The 25,544-nt window shown below is 44.5% G+C and overlaps 1 protein-coding gene across 3 annotated transcripts in view; it reads right to left on the minus strand.

The window, feature by feature from the left end:
- Positions 1 to 2,755: 2,755 nt before the first annotated feature.
- Positions 2,756 to 25,544, minus strand: part of si:dkey-16j16.4 (uncharacterized) — a 97,289-nt gene continuing 74,500 nt past the window's right edge. The window contains exons 4-6 of one of the 3 annotated variants that reach the window (XM_063072649.1): positions 15,453 to 15,506; positions 4,866 to 4,944; positions 2,756 to 3,137 (exon numbers count right to left, since the gene is read on the minus strand). In XM_063072649.1, coding sequence (XP_062928719.1) covers positions 4,897 to 4,944; positions 15,453 to 15,506 — 102 coding nt within the window. In that variant the 3' untranslated portion in view covers positions 2,756 to 3,137; positions 4,866 to 4,896. Of the gene's footprint in view, positions 3,138 to 4,865; positions 4,945 to 15,452; positions 15,507 to 25,544 lie in introns of those variants that run through there. The other 2 variants (XM_063072665.1, XM_063072657.1) reach the window with 2 other exon arrangements.

Raw genomic sequence — 25,544 nt, forward strand, 5'->3', positions numbered from 1 at the left:
TTACAATTGGCTCAACCATGATATTATTGAATGAAGAGCAGGTTTCTGACCTACTCCTACTCCTAATTCATCTGTTCTTTTGTTATTTTGTTTGACTATACTCCCTTAAACCTGTTCCATCTTACGCATCATTGGCAAGATCACTTGTGTTGAAGAATCTAAATGCTCTAACATTTGGACGACCTGTCCCTCAGGATACCAGAACGGTGTCTGTACAAAATCCTCAACATCCACTGGCTGGATAAATGAACCAACATCGATGACCTTTCCCAGATCAATGTCCCCAGCAGTGAGTGCTAGTTACACTGAGTTAGGATTGTCGCTCAACTAACTCCTGATAAAGGCACACTGTTCTGAGCTCCATTGTGGGAAGAGTTTACCAGGTGGGCAGAAAAATTGATTCAAGTATATCCTCCAAGGACGAAAAACCTAACATGCTTCGCTCCCTGATTTTTGAAAAGGAGAATAACACTGTCTGTGTGAATCCATACAGCATCTGGTAACCCTGTGATCTCTGTCTCAGAGATCCACATCGGAACATCCTTCAAGGCCCTCACAAGGCATCAGGTCACGATGGTGTACTTAAAACCTGTGCCAACCTACTGGCTGGAGTGTTCAAGGATATCTTCAAACTCTCTTTGCTGCTGTCAGAGGTTCCTCCTGCTTCAAAAGGGCATCAATCACACCAGTGCCCAAGAAGAATAGGGTGATCTGCCCCAATGATTATAAGACCATATGACGTAGGAGCAGAATTAGGCCATTCAACCCATTGTGTGTACTTCACCATTCAATCATGGCTGATTTATTATCCCTCTCGAAAGCATTCTCCTGCCTATTAATGCCTCCACAATCCCTTCAGCTACCTCTTTCAGAATCCTGGGGTGTTGTCCATTTGGTCAAGGTGACTTGTATACAGATCTTTCAGCCTCCCAAGCGCCTTCTCCTTGATTATAGCAACTACTCTCACTTCTGCCCTCTGACAATCTCAGATTTCTGGCATACTGCTGGTGTCTTCTCTGACCCCATTACTGCCTCTCCAGCATCATTTGCCAATATCCATTCTCACCTCTCTTTTACTCTATATATCTGACAAAGTTTTGGTTTCCTCTTTTACATTACTCTTTAGTTCACCTTCATATTTCAAGTTTTTGCTCCTTACGACTGTTTTAGTTGCAGAGGGTATGCCATCACTCAGTAGCACTCTAATCTACTGTAATGAAGTGTTTTGAGAGGTTGGTCATGGTTAGGATTTACTCCTGCCTGGGTGAACAAAGCCCCAAACTCATTGCACTTTGCCTACCACTACAGCAAGTCTGCAGCACCCACAATCTCACTGGCTCTGCACTTGGCTTTGGAGCAACTGGATAACAGTAATACCTACGTCAGGCTGTTGTTTATCAATTATCAGTTTTAAATGCCAGTACCAATCAACGAGCTTCAAAACCTGGGCCTCTGTACCTCCCTCTGCAACAGGATCCTTGACTTCTTTATCGGGAGACCACAGTCTGTCCGTACCAGAATTAACATCTCCTCTTCACTGACAATCAACACAGGCACACCTCAAGGATGCATTTTTTTGTCCACTGCTCTACTCTCTCTACACTCATCACCGCTGTGCGGCTAGGCACAGCTCAAATGCCATCTATTATTTTGCCGATGTTGATGGCAAAATCTCAGATGACGAGGAGCTGTACGGGAGTGAGATAGATTGGCCAGATGATTGGAGTCACAACAACAACCTTGCACTCAGTGTCAGCACAACAATGTAATTGATTGTGGACTTCAGGAAGAGGAAGTCGGGCAAACACAGTTGTCTGAGGATTCAGTGGTGGAAAAGGTGAGCAGCTTCAAGTTCCTGAACATCAATGTCTCAAACAACCTATCCTGGGCCGAACACTTTGAAGCAGTCATGAAGAAAGCACACCAGTGGCTTTACTTCATTAGGAGTTTGAGGAGATTTTTTGGTATGTCACCGAAGACTGCTGCTGATTTCTACAGAAGTTTGGTGGAGAGCATTCTGACTGGTTGCATCACAGCCTGGAGTGTGGGCTCCAATGCAGAGGATTGCAAGAGGCCGTACAGCGTTGTAGACGCAGCCAGCTCCATCACAAGCACAGCCCTCCTCACCATCGAGCCCATCTTCAAGGAATGGTTCCTTAAGAGGACAACATCCATCACTAAAGATTCACCATCTCAGCATGCCCTTTCTGCGTTACTACCCTCAGGAAGGAGGTACAGGTGCCTGAAGACCCACATTCAACAATTCAAAAACAGCTTCTTTCCCTCCACCATCAGATTTCTGAGTTGTCCATGAACCCATGAACACACTATTTTTTTTGTAACTTACAGTAACTTTACATCTTGCCCTGTACTGCTGCCATAAAACAACAAATTTCACGACTTATAGTGACATAAGCCATGACAGTTTAAAGTGGAGAAGGAGCATTCAGGGCAGCGGAACTGACTTCCAGTTAGAGACAGAAACCCAACCTAAATGATGGAAGGAGCAGGCCACCACACAGACCCTTCCCCACACCCATTTCTGACTTCTTATCCTATCAGGTGCTACCTACCCCACTGCTCTCTGAGCCCATACTGGCCACTTCAGAACCTGCAGAACAACACTGGAAACAGGTCCACGAGGGACTTACTGAGAAGATATGTGACTCTTGACCAAAGCAACGTGGCTGACACTTGACTCTACACCTTCTCAAGGAGGCTTTGTCTGCGTCACTCTGTTACTGACTCACTGAATTGCCAATAGCTTCACATAGAAAAATGTCCTTTATTTAACTAAATCCTTATACAAGTGGGTGATTTCTAGCCCCAGTGTTTATCACATTCTCCAGCAATGGACAAGCAACGTGGTAGAGTCACAGCTTGCATCAAGGCCTCAGGCTCCTCGTCATACATCAGTCCACTGAAGTACAAAAGATTGCCCCATGGGGCTGTCTCCTCATCCTGACCCCATCTTCACCATGACTGTGCCTTCCCTGAGGTTCCTGTAGTGCCTTCTCCAGTGGGAAAAGAGTGGCTCATCCATGGGGTGGCAGCTCACGGGAGTCAGGATGCTGAAGGAGTGGAAAGGTTGCCAGGCTGTACAGGAGCAGTGATGCCAGGTGCAGGCTGTGGGCGGCCTAGAGGTGTGGGGAAAACAAAACAAATATACAGTCAGTACTTCAGTCGCGGTTATGGGAAGTGAGATTCTACATTTACACACACAGATATCACTTCATTGTTGGCACATGATGACCGACAGGACTGACTCCCCAAGTAATCCAGAAGACCAGATCTCATCATCAACTGGAATCATGGCATCTTTCACAACCTTTGAGCTTTCATTGTATATGCCTCCAGCAGTTGTGTACAGAATCACTATTGTGTTTTTGACTCAGATACTTACATACTACAGCTAATCATGACAGCGACTCTAAAGAGAATGGGAGAAGAGGAGGCACTGAATGAAAAAGAGGGGTGTCAACCAAGTCTAGGAAGAGTTGAGCTTGTGCGTGTGTGTGCGCGTGCGCATATGCGCACATACACATGTATATACCTGAGCATGTATCTACTAATGTAACAGTATTGTAAAAGAATTGTATAGAACATGTCACACCAATGTCTGCGAATATTTCTCAGCAATTAGTCATTACATTATTCTTCAGTTTAAAGCCCATGGTATGACAGGAAGGTAACGAGCATGGATAGAAGATTGGCTGACTGTCAGGAGGCAAAGAGTGGGAATTAAAGGGCCTTTCTGGTTGGCTGCTGGTGACAACTTGTCTTCCGCACGTGTCGGTTGTTGGGACCTCTTCTTTTCACGTAATGTGTCAGTGATTTGGATGATGGAATTAATGGCTTTGTGGCCAAATTTGCACTCAACATGAAGTCAGATATTGTAGCGAGGAAGCAGGAAGCCTGCAGAAGGATTTAGACAGATTAGGAGAATGGGTAAAAGAGTGGCAGATGGAATACAGTGTGGGGAAGTGTATAGTCATGCACTTTGGTAGAAGAAATAAAGGCATAGACCATTTTCTAAACAGGGAGAAGTTTCAGAAATTAGCGGTGCAAAAGGACTTGGGGGTCCTTGTGCAGGATTCCCTGAAGGTTAACTTGCAAGGAAGGCGGATCAATATAAGAATTCATTTGGAGAGGACTAGAACATAAATAGAAAAATGTAGAGCTGAGGCTTTATAAAACATTGGTCAGATCACACTTATTGTGAGCAGTTTGGGCTTGTTATCAAAGAAATGATGTGCTGGCATGGGGAAGGGGCCAGAAGGGGTTCACGAGAATGATCCCAGGAATGAAAGGGTTAATGGATGAGGAACGTGTAATGGCTCCAGGCCTCTACTGATTGGAGTTAAGAAGAATAAGGGGAGATCTTACTAAAACTTATAAAATATCGAAAGACCTAGATAAAGTGGATATGGAGAGGATGTTTCCTACAGTGGAGGAGTCTAGGACTAGAGGCCACAACCTCAGAATACAATGACATCTCTTTAGAACAGAGATGAGGAATTTCTTTAGCCAGAGGATGGAGAATCCATGGAATTCATTGCATAAATAGGGTTTGGAAGCCAAGTGATTGGGTAAATTTATAGCGAAGGTTGATGGGGTTGAAAAGGATAATAAATCAGCCATGATGGAATGGTACAGTAGACTCAATGGGCTGAATGCCCTAACTCTGTTTCTATGTCTTATCATTTTATGGTCTAACTCCTCCTTCTCTATCTCCATAACTCCTCCAACCGTCACTGTCCCTCTTCCAAACATTTCTGCTTTCCTCACAGTCTCCATACATCAATTGACCTTCACACATAATCTCCCACTGTAAAATCCAGCCCCATAACCAAGCTTTTACTCACCCATCCTCTAGGCTCCCTCCACGGATCAGATTCAATGCTTGTTTGTTGCCACTTCAGTAAAGCACCTTGGGAAGTTTCTCTAAATGAAAGATGAAAGGTAAATGGAAATTGTTAGATGAGATGTTTGGGAGTTCCTTCAGTGGAGGCCTTCAGTTTATCACCCACATCTCCTCTATTTCTCGCACTTCGGCTCTTACCCTATCATAACCCCACCCCTCATTCAGGCAGAATGAGTGTGACGGTATTCCTGAGTCTCCACCTGGGACTTGCATGACTGACAGTAGTGGAAACCGAGAGGAAGCTACTGACAGGATGAAGGAAGCCCTGAACACCACCAGAGATGGAGGACCTTCATTGCCCTAAAAGCCAGTGCGTAACAGGAAGTAAGTAAGATCTCTTCATTCTGCTGTTGTGTGTATCTCAGGGGATTTATCCCCTCTAATATGCCTCCAGACTGCAAACATCTACTCCTCTGTGATCTGTATAGAGTCCATGACCTCCCTGCCATTTTGCCTCACTTCTATAGACTCTGTGTTCATCTCCGAGTAAATACAGATGCAAAACATCCATTTAAGATCTCCCATCTGATCTTCAAGAGGACCAATTTTGTCCCTTGCAGTCCTTTTGCTTTTAATATATCCGTTGAAGCCCTCAGGATTCTCCCTCACTTTGTCTGCTAGAGCAACCTCATTCTTTCTTTTAGCCCTCCTAATTTCCTTCTCTAGTGTTCTCTTGCATTCCTTATACCCCTCAAGTACCTAATTTGTTCCTTCCTCCCAAACCAGGGCCTCAATGTCTCTTGAAAACCAAGGTTAATCTGTTGTGCTTACCCTTTATTCGGACAGAGACACACAAACGTTACTCTCAAAATTTCACTTTAGAAAGCTTCCCGCTCACCAAACATGTTTGCCAACAAACAACCTGTCCCAATCAGCACTTGCCAGATCATTTCTGAAACTATTAAAGTTGGCCTTTCTTCATTTTACAATCTCAACCCATGGACCAGGCCTATGCTTCTCCAGAATTATACTGAAATTAATGGCATTATGATCACTAAATGTAAAGTGTTTCCCTACACAAATTTCTGTCACCTGCCCTGTCTCATTGCCCAATAGGCGATCTAGTATCGCACTCCATCTATGTTGCGACTTTTATGCATCGATGAAGGAAACTTTCCTGAACACGTTTGACAAACTCTGTCCCATACAGCCCTTTTATAGAATGGGAGTCCCAATCAATAGGTGGAAAGTTAAAATCACCGACTATAACAACTTCATGTTTCTTGCAACAGTCTGTGGTCCCTCTACAAATTTGCTCTTCTAAATCCTGCGGACTGTTAGGTGGTCTATAAAATAATGCCATTAACATGGTCATACCTTTCTTATTCCTGCTTTCCACCCACATAGCCTCAGTAGACTAGCTCTCCAGTCTGAGCACTGCAGTGACATTTTCCCTGACTAGTAATGCCACCCCTCCCCTTTAATTCCTCCTGCTCTACCACATCCAAAACAATGGAACCACAGAACAATCAGCAGCCAGTCCTGCCCCTCCTCCAACCAAGTCTCACCAATGGCTACAATGTCATAGTTCCACGTGCTGATCCATATCTTAAATTTATTCTCCTCTCCTACAATACTCCTTGCATTGAAACATACACAATTCAACACATTAAATACACCATGCTCAAACTGTTGACCATTCTGATCCTTTATTTGGGATATCAAACCCTGGATCTCCACTGGGAGATACAACACTACCTGATGTATTGCATCACACATAATTAAGTTCAACGTAATCCACTGCTTTGCAGCATATGAATGACTAATTACTACAGTAAAATAAGAAGGTAGCAGCGGGCATAGGCCACTCCTGCCCCCTCAGACTTGTCTCCACATTCTGTATGAACGTGACTAAGCTGCTGACAGCCAAGCAGCTGAGGATGAGCCTAAGGAATCGCCGATCCAATCTTAGTGCCAGGGTTTCAGGCCTTGCTGTTAGTGAGGGGAGTCTCCACCTCCTGCACTTACACAACTCATCCACCTTAGGAAAGCCCTGATGTCAACGAATCCAGTCCAGGAGGGGGAGGTGTCCTCTGCACGAGTGCGACCCTCCAGATGCGAGTGTCTAACCGGAACATGCCAGCCCTTTCAATCTGTCAGCCTGGTTGGTTGCTATCGTGGGTGCACTTTGTACATATTGAGTCTATCAATGGACATGGAATTGTACCCTCTCTGGACTACTGACAAACAGACTTACTCCTAGCTTGCTCCCTGGAAGCCTTTACTTATTTCCTGGCAACTCCCCAACAATTCCTGTGATAAGCCTGTTCTGCCAGCATTTAGTTCATGGACAGTCTGTATTTAGCTCCATCCAGGTTCATTAATCCCTCAAAATCTATTAACCCCTGTTTTGAAATCATTAAGGAGCCATGAGGCCTTTAAACGTTCTCTATCATTTAATAAGATCGTGACCGATCTGGTCTTGGTCTGGGCCCCACATTCCTGCTTCTTCTCTACAATGACTGACTGCTGTTACGATAAAAGTATAGCTTATGCTGGTCTTGACTGAATTACATGCCTTAGTCCTCCCAGTGCCAGAGGAGAACTCCCTCCTCTCCTTCATCTCAAAAGAGCCACACATTCTATTAGTTTTTAGATCCACCCAGAAGGAGAGCTATCCTCTCAACTTTCACCCTGTGGAGCCCCTTCCGTTAAACTTCAATGAGATCTCCGCTGATTCCTCAAATTCCCAAAGAACCTCACCCAACCTGTTCTACTTTTTCCTCATAAAACTTACACCAGACAGAGGCATGGGCAACATAATCACACCACCGTTAAAGTATACAACAACAGGAATCTCAGCACTGAAACCTGAGGTGTTACCACTGCTCACCGGCTTGCTACACTAAAACAACCTTCAGCCACCATTATTTGCAACCACCCCTTCCCCTCCAACCACCACCACCACCATTTACAGAGCCAGTTTTAGATCCAATTTGCAAAACTGCCCTTGGATCCCATGGGCTCTAACCTTTTGGCCTGAGCTAATGAACACCACCTAACAGTGGCCTGGGCTACTGAACACCAGCCAATAGTGGCCACCATCCAACACCGTTACAGCTCCAAGTATGTCCTCCTCACTAAAACAACCTTGCCCTTGGCCCTGAGCCATAACAAAAACAAATTTCGCGATTAGTGGAGTGAAAGCCAGCCCTTCCATTTAATGGGGCTTTTATGTTAACGCATTGCACAGGTTAATTAGTTTGGTTGGTAGCCATCTCAGGCGCGTTCACATGGTGATTAGATTACTGGCCTATTGTGCCAGAGGGAGAGCACAGGGTGAAATTCCACCTCAGCAGGCAGAGTGTCTCGCCTCCCTTATCAAGTCAATGCTGCTTTTAAATCTTTGTGTTGCAGGAGCTTCAGCTCTGAGTCATGTGTCTGACCTCTCTTCTATGGACTAAAAACCTCCCCCGCTGGGACCTCGGCATAATAGCCAGGCTGTTGGCCCAAACATGTCCCAGGGAGGGCAGCGCTGCCATAGGTGCTGCTGTCCTTTGAAAAGACATGAGATCAAAGCCCCCAAAGAGCCAGGCACGGTATGGACAAGAGATCGCAAGCTATTGATTCCACCAAAGAGCCGTTGTGCTTTTGCTGGTGCCCTGGTCAATATTTACACAGCCACTCCCTATTTCTCCGCACTGGGTGACACAAGAGAGACTGCAGATGTTGGAAATCTGGAGAAACACACAAAGGAGCTGGAGGAGCTTGGCAGCAATATGAAACAGGAACAGAGAATGCTGTACACACAGCTAGTCAGACAGCATCTGTGGAAGGAGAAATGGTCAATGTTTACGGTCTTCAACACTGCCAGATATGGGCTAGAGAGAGAGAGAAGAGAAAGCAAGAAGAGAGAGAGAGAGAGAAGCTGGTTTTCAGTAGGAGGGAAACTGAGGCACAGACATGCAGATCAAAGGGAATGTCTGTGATAGGATGAATCAAAACGGTTTAATGGAGGGCATTTGTTGTTCTTTTCCATGTCTTCAGGCGCATTGGATGGCAACCTTGCCGTCTCTTTAGCATTCTTTGCCTGTTTTTTTACAAGGCCGAGTTACTAGCTCGACACTCAACCCAGCACGGATGGAAAGCGTGCAAGGAGCCGGCCGGATTCAAACCTGGCACCACTCGCTTCGAAGTCCGCTGCGGATGCCACTATGCCACCGGCCGGCTTATGGAGGGCATTTAACAGCATGTAAGTTCCTTTTCGTGCAAGATCTCCTCAGTGCTGAAACATTCCCTCTGCACCTTCTCCAATGCAATTGTGCCCTTCCTACAACATGCTGAGCAGAACTGCACACACTGTGGCCTCACCATGACCTTCCTGCTGAAATATTCTGTGCCAAAGCTGATGAGTGTAAGCATCCAGTATGACTTCTTAAACACCTTATCTATCTGTGCTGTTGTCTTTATGGATTCTTGGATGTATACACAAACACCCCTCCATTTCTCAGGACTCCCGAGGGCCTTACGAGTCATAATATATATTTATTTATGGGCATCCGTTAGTCTCATGAGACCATGGATTTGTGCCTTGGAAGGTTTCCAGGGCGCAGGCCTGGGCAAGGTTGTATGGAAGCCCGGCAGTTGCCCATGCTGCAAGTCTCCCCTCTCCACGCCACCGATGTTGTCCAAGGGAAGGGCACTAGGGCTGATACAGCTTGGCACCGGTGTTGTCGCAAAGCAATGTGTGGTTAAGTGCCTTGCTCAAGGACACAACACGCTGCCTCAGCTGAGGCTCAAACTAGCGACCTTCAGATCACTAGACTGACGCCCTAAGCACTTGGTCACGCGCCAGCACCATAATATATATACACTCATTCTTTGTTAGTCCATTTAAAATGCATGATCTTTAGTTTTTTTCAGGCATAAATTCCATTTGCCATTTCTCAGCCCTTCTTACCAACAGAAAAAATATGGTCCTGTCCTTAATATCAACAATACCACCCAGTTTTTTTCTATCACCTGCAAGCTTTCTAAGCACACCTCTTACATTCGTGTCCATTAACGTATATAATGAACAGTAGGAATCCCAGCACTGTAACCTGTGTGGTCAAAAACTTCCTACACAAAAACTACCTTCAACCATCATCAATCCCCACCCGATCACCGAGCCAGTTACAGATCCAATTTGCCTTGGATCCCATGGGCTTTATCCTTTTAGACCAGCCCTCCCCTCCCCATGGCCCCACTGAAATCCAGATAGACTACATCAACTACACCACCCCCATCAATACATTCAGTCACCCCCTCAAAAATTTCAATCAAATTAATCATACAAAATCTTCCCACGGTAAAATTAGGCCATCCCTGAACGGTTGAGATTAGACCCAAAATATTGACTATCCATTTCCTTTCTTATATGCTGCCTGGCCCAATGAGTTTTTTTTAAAAGAGATACAGCATAGTAACAGGCTCCTGCAGCCCAGCAAAGCCAATCACACCCATGTGACCAATTAATTTACCTAGCCCATACATTTTTGGAGTGAGGGAGGAAACCCACATGGTCACAGGAAGAACGTACAAACTCCTTACAGGCAGTGGTGAAATTGAGCCCAGGTCATTAGTGCTGTAATAGTTAATGCTATACATCCTAGTTCTTTCAGCTTTTTGTGTGTTGCTCTAGATTCCAGCATCTGCAGTCTCTTGTGCCTCCCTGCTTAAGGCTGATTTATACTTGTGCGTCAACTCGATGCCGTAACCTACGCAAGTGGGCAACGCTGTTGTGAGCATTTATACATGTGCATTGGTGTGTCTGCGTCGCTCTGCAATTCGCGCACGTCACGCATGCGCACACACCTGCCTGCGCAAGGCTTCATGGTCATGGTAGTCTTTCTCAGGGTAAACAAGTTTAAAGCGAGCGTCTTTTTTCTTAAAAGTGAAATGTGTCCTCCATAATTTCGGAGGCCTGTAAAGCTTTATGGAAAGCATTGCAGCCAGAGTTCCTTCTCTGCCCTTCAGTCGGCTAATGGGAAGCTATTGCAGCGTAGAAGGAAATGCAATGCTACCAAGTGGACCAATCACAGTTGTTGCGGTCTGCGTTGCTGCGACGCGCAGTTACATTTTGAGAGAAGTGCGCGTCAGGCTACAGCGTAGGGGTCTGCGTAGGCTCTGCGTAGGGTTCGCGGCAACGCAGTACCTACGGCGTCACTACAGTGTCGTGTTAATGCACAGGTATAAATTAGGCTTTACTCTCAGTCTCTCTAAATGCAGACTAGCAAAACACGTTCTAGATCAGTTGCTCATCCATCCCAAACCACCCTCTGTCTCACTCTTGGACCTCCTCCAGCCCCACATTCACTCACTGACCCATCTACACACCAACTTCACTCACTGACCCCTCCTGTACTACACCCCGACCTCATTCCCTCCCACCTCGCCAACCCTTTTTCTCTCCCTTCCATTACTGTCCACTGACCTGACTGTGGGCTCCGCTTCAAGCCACAAAGTGCTCAACAGCTTCTGCCCCCTCTGTCGTTAGCCCTCCAGACCTTGCCTTGTACAGTGTAGAATGTGGGACATTAAATGGTCCAGCACAGGAACAGGCCCTTCAGCCCACAATATCTGTGCTGACTGTGATGCCTAATTAAACTAACCCCATGTGCCTGTACATGGTTGATATCCCTCCATTCTGTGTATATTCGTCAGTCTGTCTAAACACCTCCTAAAGACCTCTATCATCTTCAGTCCTGGCCGTTACGTTTACAACCATTATTAGGTGCCACTGAAACTTGCAGCTGTGAGTGCCCCATTTGAATATCCATTACTACACAATGCAACAACAGTCCCATGCATCCGTCAGGCCCCAAGAGAATTTCTAGACCAACCAGAATGTGACTTAAGACAAAGATCATTTAGCTACAAGCTGCAGAGAATAAGGTGCAAATGAGACTCTAGACCACAACAGGACGGCATCCTATGATAACCATTCAACAGAACCTAGCCTGGAACAGCAGATGGCACATATTGCTGGTAGTTAATACTATTCATATTTCACAGACAGCTGCTGCATCTTGTGCACCATAGGTCCTTTTCGCAGCCTCGTCGCAGGTTATTATTGCAACTAATGTTGCAGGTTGCTATCTGAACAAATGCAGATAGTTGTTGTTGCAGCTAATATACTGTAGATTGTTTTTGCAACTTCCATATATCGCAGGCTGTTAAATGCCCAAATTAAACACTGGTTGATAAGAACCACAGCTTTAACAGATAAGTAGGAATTCCATTAGTTTTTATATCTTGTGACATCAAAACCTATGCTGAAGACAGATATTAATCTAATACAATCTAACATGCAAATCTCACATGTATATGCTTTGTGGGCTGAAGGGCCTGTATTGTGCTGTAGGTTTTCTACCTATGTTTTCTATATGTGAGTTTGTGTCTATGCGAGTATGTTCAAGTGTAAGTACTCTGTATATGTATGAATGTGTATATGTTTCCTTGCAAAATGTCCTTCTGCCACTTCACTATTGATAGCTGATCTTCAAACAAATCAGCGTTTGGGGAGAGGTCTGTGTTTTTGCATGTGCACATGTGTTTCTGAGTGGCCGTGCGTTTGTATGCCTGTTTGTGTATGTGGGATTTACTCGTGAAATGTCCTCCTACCTCTGGATGTTGACAGTTACTATTTCAAACAAATCAATGCTCAGAGATGAGAATGTGTGTGTGTGTGTGTGTGTGTGTATATATATATATATATATATATATATATACATCTCCTTGTACAAGTATGTGTATGTGTACATGAATTGGCACATGTGCATATGTTTGCATGTATAGAGTTAAAAATACACATGGACTAAGATGTTAACTGTCCTGTGCTATCACCAGTGGGATCATCAGTTGATCTGCCAACTGTCTTCAGGAGTTTCGGCCCGCTTATGATCAAGACTCCCTCGTGGTGGTGGGCCAGCAGTGCTAAAGCACCACCTCCCACTGGTGAGCTTAAAAACTTGGAATCTGCCTCTATCAGAGTTGTTGCTCACTTCCATCCAACAGATAGTCTGCTCTTCAGGTCTATGCAACTACTGAAGGGTTTGCAAGATATGTATACACTGTCTGACTATCTGCCCCTCTGGACATACTTGGTCCACACCCATGCTGATCCTTTCTCTGCTGCCTCAGCTACAGCCCTGCTGGTTGACTTGATCCTTCTTCTAGTGAAGCCAAGGTCAAATGTATAATTGCATGTATACAATTATGCGCACGTGTGTGTCTGTGTGGGTTTATGTCAGATACACCAGATGCAGTGACGGGAGAGGGGAGAGAGCATGAGGACTGCAATGAAATAGCCTCACTGAAAACAGTCAAGAGAGCAGGCAAGAGGCAAAGAAAGCTGAACATACAATACCGAGGGTGTGAGGGAGCAAAAGAAAAGGGTAGAAAGGAGGGACAAGACAGAAAAAGACTGAAAACATGGGAACTGGACAAGGAGACATAGAGAAAAACAAAATATACAGGATGGCAAAGATAAAACGTCAGGAACTGAGGGAGTTTAACATTCAAAAGACTTATCAAGAGGCCCAATCTGCTTGAGCATTCACAAGTCACAAAGAAAGTTGAGCAGCTTCAAGAAAATACTGATTAAAACGAAAGATGATATCAAACACTATTCACTCATGCAAAGCTGAAAAATCATGCTCCATCTGGCCAGTTATTGATGTTCAAAGCTGCGAGCATGCCTGGTGAATTTGAGGTCATTAACCCAGAAGTTGCCTTTGTAAGTCTCCGACAGGTTCCACACAGCTCTCCCCCCTCAGGTAGGGTAAATGACGGATCAGTGCACTGGACATCCAGCTCATGAGGTGAGTAACATCAGTAATGAGAAGTGGCAACACACAAAACTGGAGTGTGTACTTGCAAGCTTGAGGCCACAGAGACTGAAAAGCTGACCCTCCGTATCCTTCTATGACTGCGTGACCCACTCGGTTCCTTCAGCACTTTGTTTGTCCTTAATTATCTCACAGTGGAATAGCTGAGACTATGGAACAAAGATGTGAAGTGAAGATGGAAGAAAAGCGATAAAGATACACCATGCTAATGAGAATCAACTGTTTATTCCCAGCCCCGAGAGTTGAGGAAGCTGATTCATTAAGTGAATTTAAAGAGGAAGTAGAATAAATTTTGGAAAGGTCAAGCAGCTGAAGGTGATGGTGAACTGGCATAAAAGAAGTTGAGGCCAGACTAGATGAGCCAAGACCATATTGAATGGTAGGACAGTTGATGCTTTAGGTAAAGAATCTTTGTCCAAATGAAAGGTCTTGATCTGAAACAGGGACTGTCCGATTCCTCCACAGAAGCTGCCTGACCCCTGACCCTCTGAGTTCCTCCAATATCTTGTTTTTCAGTTCCTGGTGGAACTTATTAGCAGGAACTATTGTGAGCCGGCTCCTTTAAACTCTGATAATCTGCTATCCATTGCTCAGAAATCCCTATGATTCATCATCTGGCTCACTGGCACAATTCCTGCTAAAGGTCATTCTCTTGAAGCAATCACCAATTGTCATTCCCTCTATTTTGAATGGGAATCAATGCAAATTAACTTCAGAATTAAGATGATTGACGGCATTGTGAAGGACTCCTGGTCATCTCAAAAATGCCTAGAGATATGCTCTGAGTCCAACACCACTCATCAGCATACAGGAGTATGATAGTTCACTGGTTCAGTGGTGTCGCAACAATAGCCTTGTACTCAACGTCAGTAAGACCAATGTATTGATTTGTGGACTTCAGGGAGGGGAAGTTCAGGAAACACACACCAGTACTCATTGAGCAGTTAGCAATGGAAAGGGTGAGCAGTTTCAAGTCCCTGGGTGTCAACATCTCTGAAGATCTCTCCCGGACTCAACATATTGATGCAATCACAAAGGAGGAGCAACAGTGGCTATATTTCATTAAGAGTTTGAGGAGACTGGGTATGTCACCAAAGACCCGCAAACTTCTACAGATGTACCATGGAGAGCATTCTAACTGGTTGCATCACCATCTGATACGTAGGGGGATGCTGCACGGTATTGGAAAAAGCTGCAGAAAGTTGTAAACTCAGCCAGCTCCATCATGGGCACCACGCTCCCCAGCAGTGAGGGCATCTTCAGAAGGAGATGCTTCAAAAAGGTGGCATCCATCATTACATTCTCCCATCACCCAGGATGTGCCCTCTTCTCATTGCTACCTCAAGGAGGACACACAGGACCATTTCACCCTCAACCTTTCAGCAACAGCTTCTTCCCCTCTGCCATCAGATTTCTGAATGGACAATGAACCCATGTACATATATCACTATTAAATATTTTTTGTTTTCTTTTTAATTACTTATTACCTGCTTATTTAATTTAATTTGTAATATATTTCTTACTATAATTTATAGTTTTATTATTATGTATTGCAATGAATTGCTGCTCAAAACAACTAATTTCACGACATATGCCAGAGACACTGAACCTGAATCTGATTCTGGGAAAACCAGGCCTACAGCAAATCACAGAGATATGAAGAAGGGGCGGTAAGTTCTGACCAGACACATACTCACTCTGATTTTGATAACTCTTGTTTTGGACCCACAGTTTTTCTTCATTAACATCTTCTATAAAATATAAAATTGCAGGAATTAAGAACAGATTTAAAGAGGATTCCTGCTGGATTGTTTAAAGACAAACAGCCATACTAAATCAGTGAATGGCAGACACGGTAGGTAACTCATAATAATGAATAAAGCAGCCTTAAGTACAGTAAGAAAGTCGCTACATCTCTGGCTGTTGCTCTTTAAACTTCCCTTGATATACTGTACAGTACATTCAGGTGTGCTGAGCCTGCCTTCCAAATATATATTCATGAGTTTTATTTCTACATTCATTTCACCCACTTTCATATAAAAAGAAAAATGAGGGTGAACGAGGGTGAAGTGGCAGTATCTGTGGAGGACATGTTTCAATTTTTCTCTTTACTCCATGTAGACCTCTCTACCTCCATCAACACCAACTTCACCCCAGATTACTCCAACCCTTTCAAGGACATATCATTCCCACTCAGCTGCCATTGACCAGTCTTAGTTCCTGTTAGATATTTCCCTCTGAAACCCCCGGCATCATCCAAAATTTTATCCAGATGTTCAGTGCTGACTACCTACCAGCAAGAATTCCAAATGGCATAAAGTTGTTGAGGACCATTGGGGTATACTATCACAATAGGGCAGTAGACATGCGTACGTGTGTGTGCACGTGCGCATTTATGTCTGCACGTGCATGTGTATTCATGTTTGCACAAATAAATGCTTGCAAGTGTCTGCTGCATGTGTGAAACATGCATGCAGTGGTGCCCTTGTGAATGTTGACCATTCTTCAAAGGAACTAGCTTAGGAAACTCAATACATAACTCTTAATAAATCAAAGCTTGCACTTTGTTGTTTCTGCACAAACAACGACATAACTATGTTGACTGCAGGCCAACAGCGATTGTAAGGGTTGTATATACAGGATGTGCATATCTATGCATTGAGTGTGTATGTGGGCCAGTGTATAAATGTGTGTTTCATGTACATGCACCTGCTTGCAATTGTATGTGCATGCACGTGTATCTGGGTGTGTGTGTGTGTGTGTGTGTGTGTGTGTGTGTCTGTCTGTCTGTCTGTCTGTCTGTCTGAGGATTGCGGCATTGACAACGACATCTAGAGCCACATTAAACAGGTATCAGCTGCCTTTGGGAGACTTCAGCATACAGTCTTTCAGAACAAGAGCCTTTGTCCCTCCACAAAGGTCGCCATATACCAAGCGATCTGCGTGACCACCCTCCTTTATAGCTGTGAAGCTTGGGTAACCTACAGCCGTCACATCAAGTCCTTGGCGCGCTTCCACATAAGCTGCCTCCAGCGCATCCTGGGAATTACCTGACGTGAGCGGGTGCCTCACACTGAAATACTTGTAAAGACCAACTGCAGGAGTATTGAGGCCATGATCACCCAGCGTCAGCTGCGGTGGCTGGGGCACGTGATAAGGATGCCCCCATGTCAGCTACCCTGCAGAGTGTTATACAGCCAGCTACATCATGGTCGACACTCAGCTGGAGGGCCGAAGAAGCGCTATAAGGATCAGATGAAGAATGCTTTAAGGAAGTGCAAGATCAGACCCGAGGACTTGGAGGGCGTTGCTGCTGACCATACCACTTGGCGACAGCTGTGTAGGGACAGAGTTCGTATTCTGGAGATGGAAAAAACAACCAGAAGAGAGCCAAGAGAAATGCAGCCATGGTTGTGGGTCCAGGATAGGACTATATACTCATCAAAGATCTTACCGTTAAAGGACCGGACGTTGTCATTGGATTTTGATGGACAACTGAAGAAAAGTGTGTGTGTATTTATATGTATGTCCACATGCATCAGGGTGCGATTGCTAGCATCTCTGTGAGTGTGTGTGTGTGTGTGTGTGTGTGTTGGATCCTACTATCTCTGGGGTCACTACATAACTCCACTGTTTCCTTGCTGTCCTTGTTCCTTCTCTCATTTCCCTCCGCCACGCAATCCTTAGCTCAAAATCGTATTCCCTCCTCCTTCACTCGCCTCGCCTGGAACCCCATTCCCTTGTGTTGCCAGGCACTGCTCCAAAAAAAACAATCTCTATATTACCATTTAATTATTTAATTTATTAATTAAAAACTATGCTGCAACTGAAAGACAAGAACGTTTCTAAATGAGAGGCTCCAACACCCATCCACTAGCCATCAACAATGGTTCCACAGCACTAGACAGAAAGGGGAAGAGTTCTGCATGAATTTATCAATTAACTATCACTGGTCAGGAGATTATCTGGTTGTTATCACTTTGCCCTTTGTGGTAGGTTATTGTGTGCAAGTTCTGACATTTCAAAAGCACTTTATTTTCTGTGGTACCGGGGAACGTTGTGGGTTATAGAAATTTATTCCAGTCTCATGCCTCTTAACAACATCTTGCATTTATGTTCGTTCATATGTTCTGTGCCATTTCATATGACGTGGGTGATCGTGGTCTTTCGATGACCATCATTGTTCTTAGCAAATTTGTGTACAGAAGTGCGGAAGTGGTTTGCCATTGCCTTCTTCTCGGGCAGTGTCTTCACAAGACAGGTGACCACAGCCATTATCAGTACTCTTCAGAGATCGTCTGCCTCATGTCAGTGGTCACATAACCAGGACTTGTGAAATGCGCCAGCCACTCTTATGACCACACACGGCTTCACACGACCCTGATCGTAGGGCGGGGGGGGATGTTTAGCAGGTTCTACACCTTACCCAAGGGTGTCCTACAGGCTAGCAGAGGGAAGGATGGCCTTACACCTCCTTTGGTGGAGAAGTATCTCCACTCTGCCACCCACATTTATGTAGCACCTTTAAAAGACTCAAACACTTTAAAGAGGGCATGTGCCAAGCAAAACTTGATTCTGAGCAACATGTGGTGATATGAGGGTGAATGATTAATGTGTAGCAGAGACTAAGTTTTAACAAGGGTTTTAAAGGGAAAAAAAAAGAGGGGTGAAGGAGTTGGGGGAGAATTCCAAAACTTCCGCATTTGCTGATGAGGACTGATGCAATAGTGGGGTAAGATCAGGGATGAGGGTTAGATGTTGAAGTTTAGTAATGGTGTAAAGACACAAGAGATGTCAAATGCTGGAACTGAGAGCAAAAAAAAACAAACTGCTGGTGGAATTCAATGGGTCAGGTAGTATCTGTGGAGGAATATGGGAAGTGATAGGTGGATCCAAGTTATGAGAGGTTGATTGGAATATGGAATCAGGTGGAGGAAGGAAAGGTGGAAATAGGAACAGAAACTGGGAGATGACTGCTGAACACAACTAATGACTGCTGATGGTGGAACTGGATGAGAAAGGAAGGTATAGAATATGTCGATAATAGGAAGGTATGAGCATAGAACAAAGAGTGATGGTGGAGGCTTGTGTTCTTATTTGTAGGGATTAGTGCTGGGTGATGTGATGGACAATGAAAAAGTTGTCTAAGGTTACAAAGGAATGACAGAAGGAAACTAACTTGGACAAGTGGAGCGTGATGCATCGTGGGAAGTTAAATTAGGGCAGTGACGAACAGGATCCTGGGGAATGTTGTGGAATAGAGAGACCAAGGGGGCACAAGCACGTAGTTCCCTGAAAGTGGTGACCTAGGCAGATAAGGTAACAAATGTGGCATGTGGCACACCTGTGAACAAGAATGGTACTGAGAACAAGAATTAGGACCTCATGTCACAGGAGTGACTTTGGTAGGACAGCACCTAGAATAGTGTCTGCAGTTCCTGTCACTCTACTATAGGAAGAGTGTGAATAAGCAAGAGGGTGAAGAAATGAATCACAACAATGTTTACTTGGAGTGGAAGGCTTGAGCTATGAAGGGAGATTGAACAGGATGGGACTGTCTTCTCTGGATTAGAGGGAATTGAGGAGTAACTTAGAGAGTTTAATAAAATCATCAGAGGCATGATTGATCGCAATATTTTTCCCAAGATCAAGGAGTATAAAATGGCAGGGGGGGGGGGGAGGGTATAGGCTTAAGATAAGAGGGGAAAGACAGGGGATCTGAAGACAAACAAGAGAAAATCAGCAAATGCTGGAAATCTGAGCCATCCTGCTAAAGGGTTTCAGCCTGAAATGCCGACTGTACTTTTTTCCTTAGATTCTACCTGTCCTGCTGAATTCCTCCAGCATTTTGTATGTGTTGAAGGGGAGCTCAAGGGCAAATTTTGAATAGAGAAGTTGGTGGGTATGCAAAATGATCTGCAGAGGAGGTGATAGAGTGGGTACAATTGCACTGTATAAAAAACATTCAGACATATACATGGATAAGAGATGTTTAGGGGATATTAGACAAGTGCTTGTTCCTTCCATGTACACATTTCCCAGCTAGGGTAAATACTTCAAACACCTGTCCAAATAACTTCTTTGTAGTTTTATATTCTAATAAGATCTCTCCGCAACTTTCTAGGGCAGGGCCCCCAACTGTTCTCATGCCATGGACCCCTACCATTAAACAAGAGGTCTGGGGGGTCTGTTCTAGGAAATATAAGGATCAGAATCTGAGCCAACTCAATCTCACAGGAATCTGACTAATGGAGCTTTGCCTTGCTCTGCCCAAGTATCTTTCTCCTTCCTACATTGGGAGACAGCAGTGGAAAGGTTAGTGCTGCTAAAGGCATGACTGTAGCGAGTCAGGTTTAAGCCAGACCCCCACTACTGTCGATATGAAGCCTTGACACCCTTCCTGTCACCACCTTTTGGTGTGCTTGCCCCAGTGACAGTGGCTGACAGAAATGGAACTCATTTAGGATTATGGTAAAAGTGTGCTTAATGGTCAGTGCAGACTCGATGGGCCAAAGGGCCTGTTTTCATGCTGTATCTACAATGCATATTGCCCTGGAAAAGAACATTGAGCTAAGGCCTGGGAGGAGGCCACGGGGGTCTTCAATTAGGTAGAGTTTGGTCTTTTTTTTATGCTATACAGGCAAGACCCAAAGAGAAGACTGCTTGCCCTATTTGTCTTCAGGCAGGCTGTCAAACACAGACAGTCCATGGATATCAATCCCCTACTTAATTACAATCCAGTCTAAAAAAGGAGTGGTGGGTGGGAAAACTTACAATGGCAGAGACCAATTACACGAATTATAAGACAATCATTAATTTAATGACTTGTCAACTGGAGTCTCAGTCAATTGGATCTGACAGGGTTACAGATCCCTCTCGCCTTGAACTAGTTAACAGCTGCTTCCAACAACTGGGAGAACAATGGGGGAGATTCAACAGATCACAGCCATAGTGGAGGGGAGGGGAAGAGAGGGGAACAGAAGACAGTTGTGGCTAAGGTGATGGGGTGCTCGTCTATGTGTGATGTACAGTCACTTAGACGCCTCAATAATCTGCATGGTTGGGTGATCAGGGGATGGGGGGGTTGGATTTGGTACAGTTTATCTGAGGCCATCTGAACTTCAATTGAGACATCTGCTCTCAAGTTGCTTGCTTCTTCCTTCTTAATGTTTTCCCTCTGTCTAATCACCAGTGGAGAACCAAACACTTCAATTATAATCTCTCTAATCTGTGGCTAAACACAAAACCCACTGCAAGCAAGCAGTCTCCATACAGGACACAGGCAGAGGTAGCCATACAATCTGGTTCTGCCTCGCAGCATCCTCCCTGAAACAAACCCAGACAAAGGGGACACAGACTCCTAAGACTTATAATTACCTTACAAATCCCTGGTACAGCAGCTTAGGTTTGGCAGGCTGATTAAGTACTCATTTGTGGCACAGTGTGTTGCAGCCATGTTCAGGAGATTCAAGGTCATGGGTCAGGGCCTAGCTTGGAGACAACTTAAAAACTGATGCTGGTATTTCAATGCAGTGTTAAGAGAGTTTTGCATTGAGGGAAGTCGAATATTGAAGAAAAATAGAAGTCTTGGATGAAAATTTTAGTTTTGGACATAAAAGACACAATGACATAATTTTAGTCCTGGTCACTGCTTAACCCTTGATCAACATCTATTAAATGTTAGCAGCAAACAATCTGCTGGAGGAACTCAGTGGGTCGAGCAGCATCTGTGGTGGGGGGGATGGGGGTGGAAGGAAATGTCAATGTGCTGGATCAAAACTCTGCATCGGTTTTGAGAGTGGACAAGGGGAATGGTCAGTATAAAGAGGAGAGGGGAAGTGATGAGGCATTGGGTAAATTAGAGGACTGAGGAGGGGTGAAGGAAGACAGGCAGTTCGAGCCAAGTAGGGAGAGGAAGAGGTAGAACTAGGAGAGAGAAAGAGACAGGTGAGTGATAGACGGATGCAGGAAAAAAAGGACTGAAGGAGGCGGTGGGGGGGAAGGTGGAGAGAGGAGGAAGGTATATCATTAAGAACAGCAAAGCCACCAGGGCTAGAATCTGATAAGTAAAGGAGGTGATAATGTCTATTAAGCATTTCCCTGATCATTACCACGTTGTTGTATTCGGGAGCTTGCTGTGCACAACTCAGCCACCACATTTCCCAAGTCACTGCGGTGGCCCGCAAATCAGAACTGGACCTTATGATCTGGAATTATCTAGTTCTAAGCTGGAACCCACTGCCCAGCTGGGGTGGTGAAATCAGAATCAATTAGTGCCTTCGCAGAATTGTACAATGCAAAGGCAGGCCCTTCAGCCTCCAATTCCATGTCAACCTTTCTGCTCATCTACAGTAGTCCCATTTGCCTGTATTTCGACCATATCCTCTATGCCTTGCCTATTTAAGTATCTGTACATTTTCTTGTCTTCTGCACATTGGTTGTTCGTCCTCCCTGTTGGGTGCAGTCTTTCGTCGATTCTATTATGGATCTAGGATTTACTGAGCATGCCCGCAAGGAAACATATCTCAGGGTTGTATATGGTGACATTTGAATCTGAATTGAAAATATATGTATACATTTACTTTGAACTTTGATGTTTAACACATTAGGGACACAGACTGAATGTAATAGGTGGAAGGAGTAGTAGGATGTTGAGGAAATCTCTTTCCCCCAAACGGTGATGAAGGCTGTCGAGCTTGCAGAGAATGAGGGCTTGGAAGTCATGGTGGAGAGACAAGTATTCAGAACATTTAAAAAGTATCCAATAATCACTGATGTACAGTAACCAAGCAGGTAACTGGACTAGCTTGGATGGGAAATCTTTACCGGATGGACTGAAGGGTCTGTTTCCATTCTGTATAACCATGACTTTATGGCTCTATAAAGTAGGTTAAGCCCCTATCAAACAGGATGGACAAGTTGGGCTGAGTGGTCTCCTTCAGCCTGTCAGTTTCTATGAAGAGAGAAGGACACAAAGAAAAGGAAGGAGAAGTGGTTGAGAGGAACTAGGTTGCTGAAGCATCTAGTCCTTAGAGGTGGGTCCTAATGAAAGAGCAATTGGCAGTAGCACTTTGATGGACAGATACAACTCCAAAGCCCATCCCCAACAAGTTGTCAAAACAAGGACTCATCCAAACAAACCCGGACCTAGACTCTTGAGAACTGAGCCCTTAATCTGCAGACTGTAGGAGGATGAAAACAACATCTGTTTATGCCAATCATTAAATAGTCAGAGGACTCTTGAGCTGGACCAGGCCATAACAATGGGACCATATGTCAGCACACAACTACATGCCTGTAATAAAGCTTAAGCCAATGAAAAAGAACAACAGGTTCTTCAGAGGAATGTGGCCTTGATATTACTTTGTCAAGACCCAAATCAGCTCTAATTTTGTGGGATGTTTGATAAACAGACACATACACAGTTATATATACGATATGTACACACAAAAATAAAAATATACATAAACACACAGAGACACATACTTTTATATATACACACCCAGAAATACAGAGATACACATATGCATACATAAACATACACACACACACACACACTTACTCATTCTCTTTCACCCACACAGAGAAATATATGTACACAAATGCATACCCACACAAATTACACAGAAACACGTTCTCTCTCTCTCTCACACACACACACACACACACACACAGAGTAGATATTGCTCAGAATGGTGGTGAAAGAAAGAGAAGAGAGAGAAAGAACGCAAATAAAGAATTGTGGCTTGGGAGGTGTTACCCCTGCTTTTGCCGTTCTTGTCATTCTAGCAGGTAGAGATCACGGATATGGAAGGTGCTGTCGAAGGTGTCATAGTCAAAGAGCACTACAGCACAGAAGCAGACTCTTTGTCCTATCTGGTCCATTATTCTGTGTAGTCCCATCGACTCGCACACGGGCCATAACCATCGACGCCCCTCCATCCATAAACTTATCCAACCTTCTGTTAGTTGTTGCAGTTGAGCTCAGATCCAACACTTCTGCTGTCAGCTCACTGCACATTCGCATCGCCCTCTATGTGAAGAAGTTACCCTTAAATATTTTACCTTTCACACTTACCACATGACCTCTAATTCTAATCTCACCCAATCGCAGTAGAGGAAGCCTGTTTGCATTTACCCTATCTACACCCCTCAAAATTTTGTATACCTCTATAAAATCTCCATTTATTCTCCTACGCTCCAGAGAATAAAGTCCTAACCTATTCGAACTTTCCCTATAATTCAGGTCCTCAAGTCCCAGCATCCTTGTAAATTTTTCTCTGTACTCTTTCAATTTTATTGATATCTTTCCTGTAGGTAGGTGAAAGAATAGCACACAATACTCCAAATTTTGCTTCATGAATGTCTTCTACAACATTACTTCCCGACTCTGTACTCAATACTTCCATTTACAAAGGCCAATATGCCAAATTATGCTCCCTTTATGACCCTATCTTCCTGTGACACCCCTTTCAAGGAATTAAGGATCTGTATCCCCTGATCTCTCTGTTCTTCTGCACCCCTCAGTGCCTTACCACTCACCATGCAAGTCCTCCCAAAGTGGAACATTTCACACTTGTCTGCATTAAATTCTATCTGCCATTTTTCAGCCTATTTTCCCAGCTGATATAGATCCTGCTACAAACTTTGATAACATTTCTTGCTGTTCACTGCAGCCCCAATCTTGGTGTCCTCCACAAATTTGCTGATCTAGTTTACTACATTGTCATCCAAATTATTAATATAGATGACGAACAGCAATGAACCCAGCACCAATCCCTGTGGCACTCTAGTAGTTACAGGCCTCCAGTCAGAGAAGTAACAATTGATTACCACTCTCCGGTTTCTCTCACTAAGTCAATGTTGAATCCAATTTACTACTTCATCCTGAATGCCAAGTGACTGAATCTTCTAGACCAGCCTCACATGCGGGACTTTGTCAAAGGTCTTGCTAAAGTCCTTGAGGGTGGTGGGGTGGAGTTATGTCTCTACCAAAGAAGGTATACGGTGCTCCTTCCTTCCACTAGCCTGCAGGTCACCCTTGGCTAAGGTGTAGCATTCACTTAGCCCCTCAATCAGGGTCACATGAAGCTATGGGAGCAGGTGGTGAGTGGTCACATGAGTAGCTGGTGCATATCAAAAGTCCTGCCAGGCAGCCAATCACTGAAGAGTATTGATAATGGATGGGGGGGTCACCTCTCTTGTAAATACACTGCCCAGAGGGCAACAATGGCAAACCACTTCCGTAAAAAATTTGCCAAGAACAATCACGGTCATGGAAAGACCATGATCACCTACGTCATACTACATGGCACATAATGAACGAACAAAAGTCCATGTAGACAACATCCACTGCCCCTTTCTCTGTCAGCTTTACTGGTAAACTCCTTGAAAACTCAGTAGGATTGGTTAGGCATGACCTACCATGCATAAAGCCATGTGGAATATCCCAAATCAGGCCTTGTCTATCCAAATACAATCACAATTTCTGCACTTCAAGGTCTGAGGGAATACCTTGTCAGGCCGTGGGAACTCATTCACCCTATGTTTACTTCAGTTCAGTTTCTGGTCAATGGTAACCTCTCTAACAGTGGTAGTGGGAGAATCAGCAATTGTAATACCATTGAATATCAGGGAGTGATAGCTGGGTTTTCTCTTATCACCACTGCCTGGCACTAGTGTGGCCCAAATATTGCTTATCACATACTAGCCCAGGCCTGGGTTTTGTCCAGGACCTGCTGCACTTGGGTGTAGACTGCTCATTACCAGAGGCCATGAATGATGCTGAC

This window comes from Mobula hypostoma, chromosome 2 (assembly GCF_963921235.1).
Source record: "Mobula hypostoma chromosome 2, sMobHyp1.1, whole genome shotgun sequence".
In the NCBI taxonomy this organism is placed as follows: domain Eukaryota; kingdom Metazoa; phylum Chordata; class Chondrichthyes; order Myliobatiformes; family Myliobatidae; genus Mobula; species Mobula hypostoma.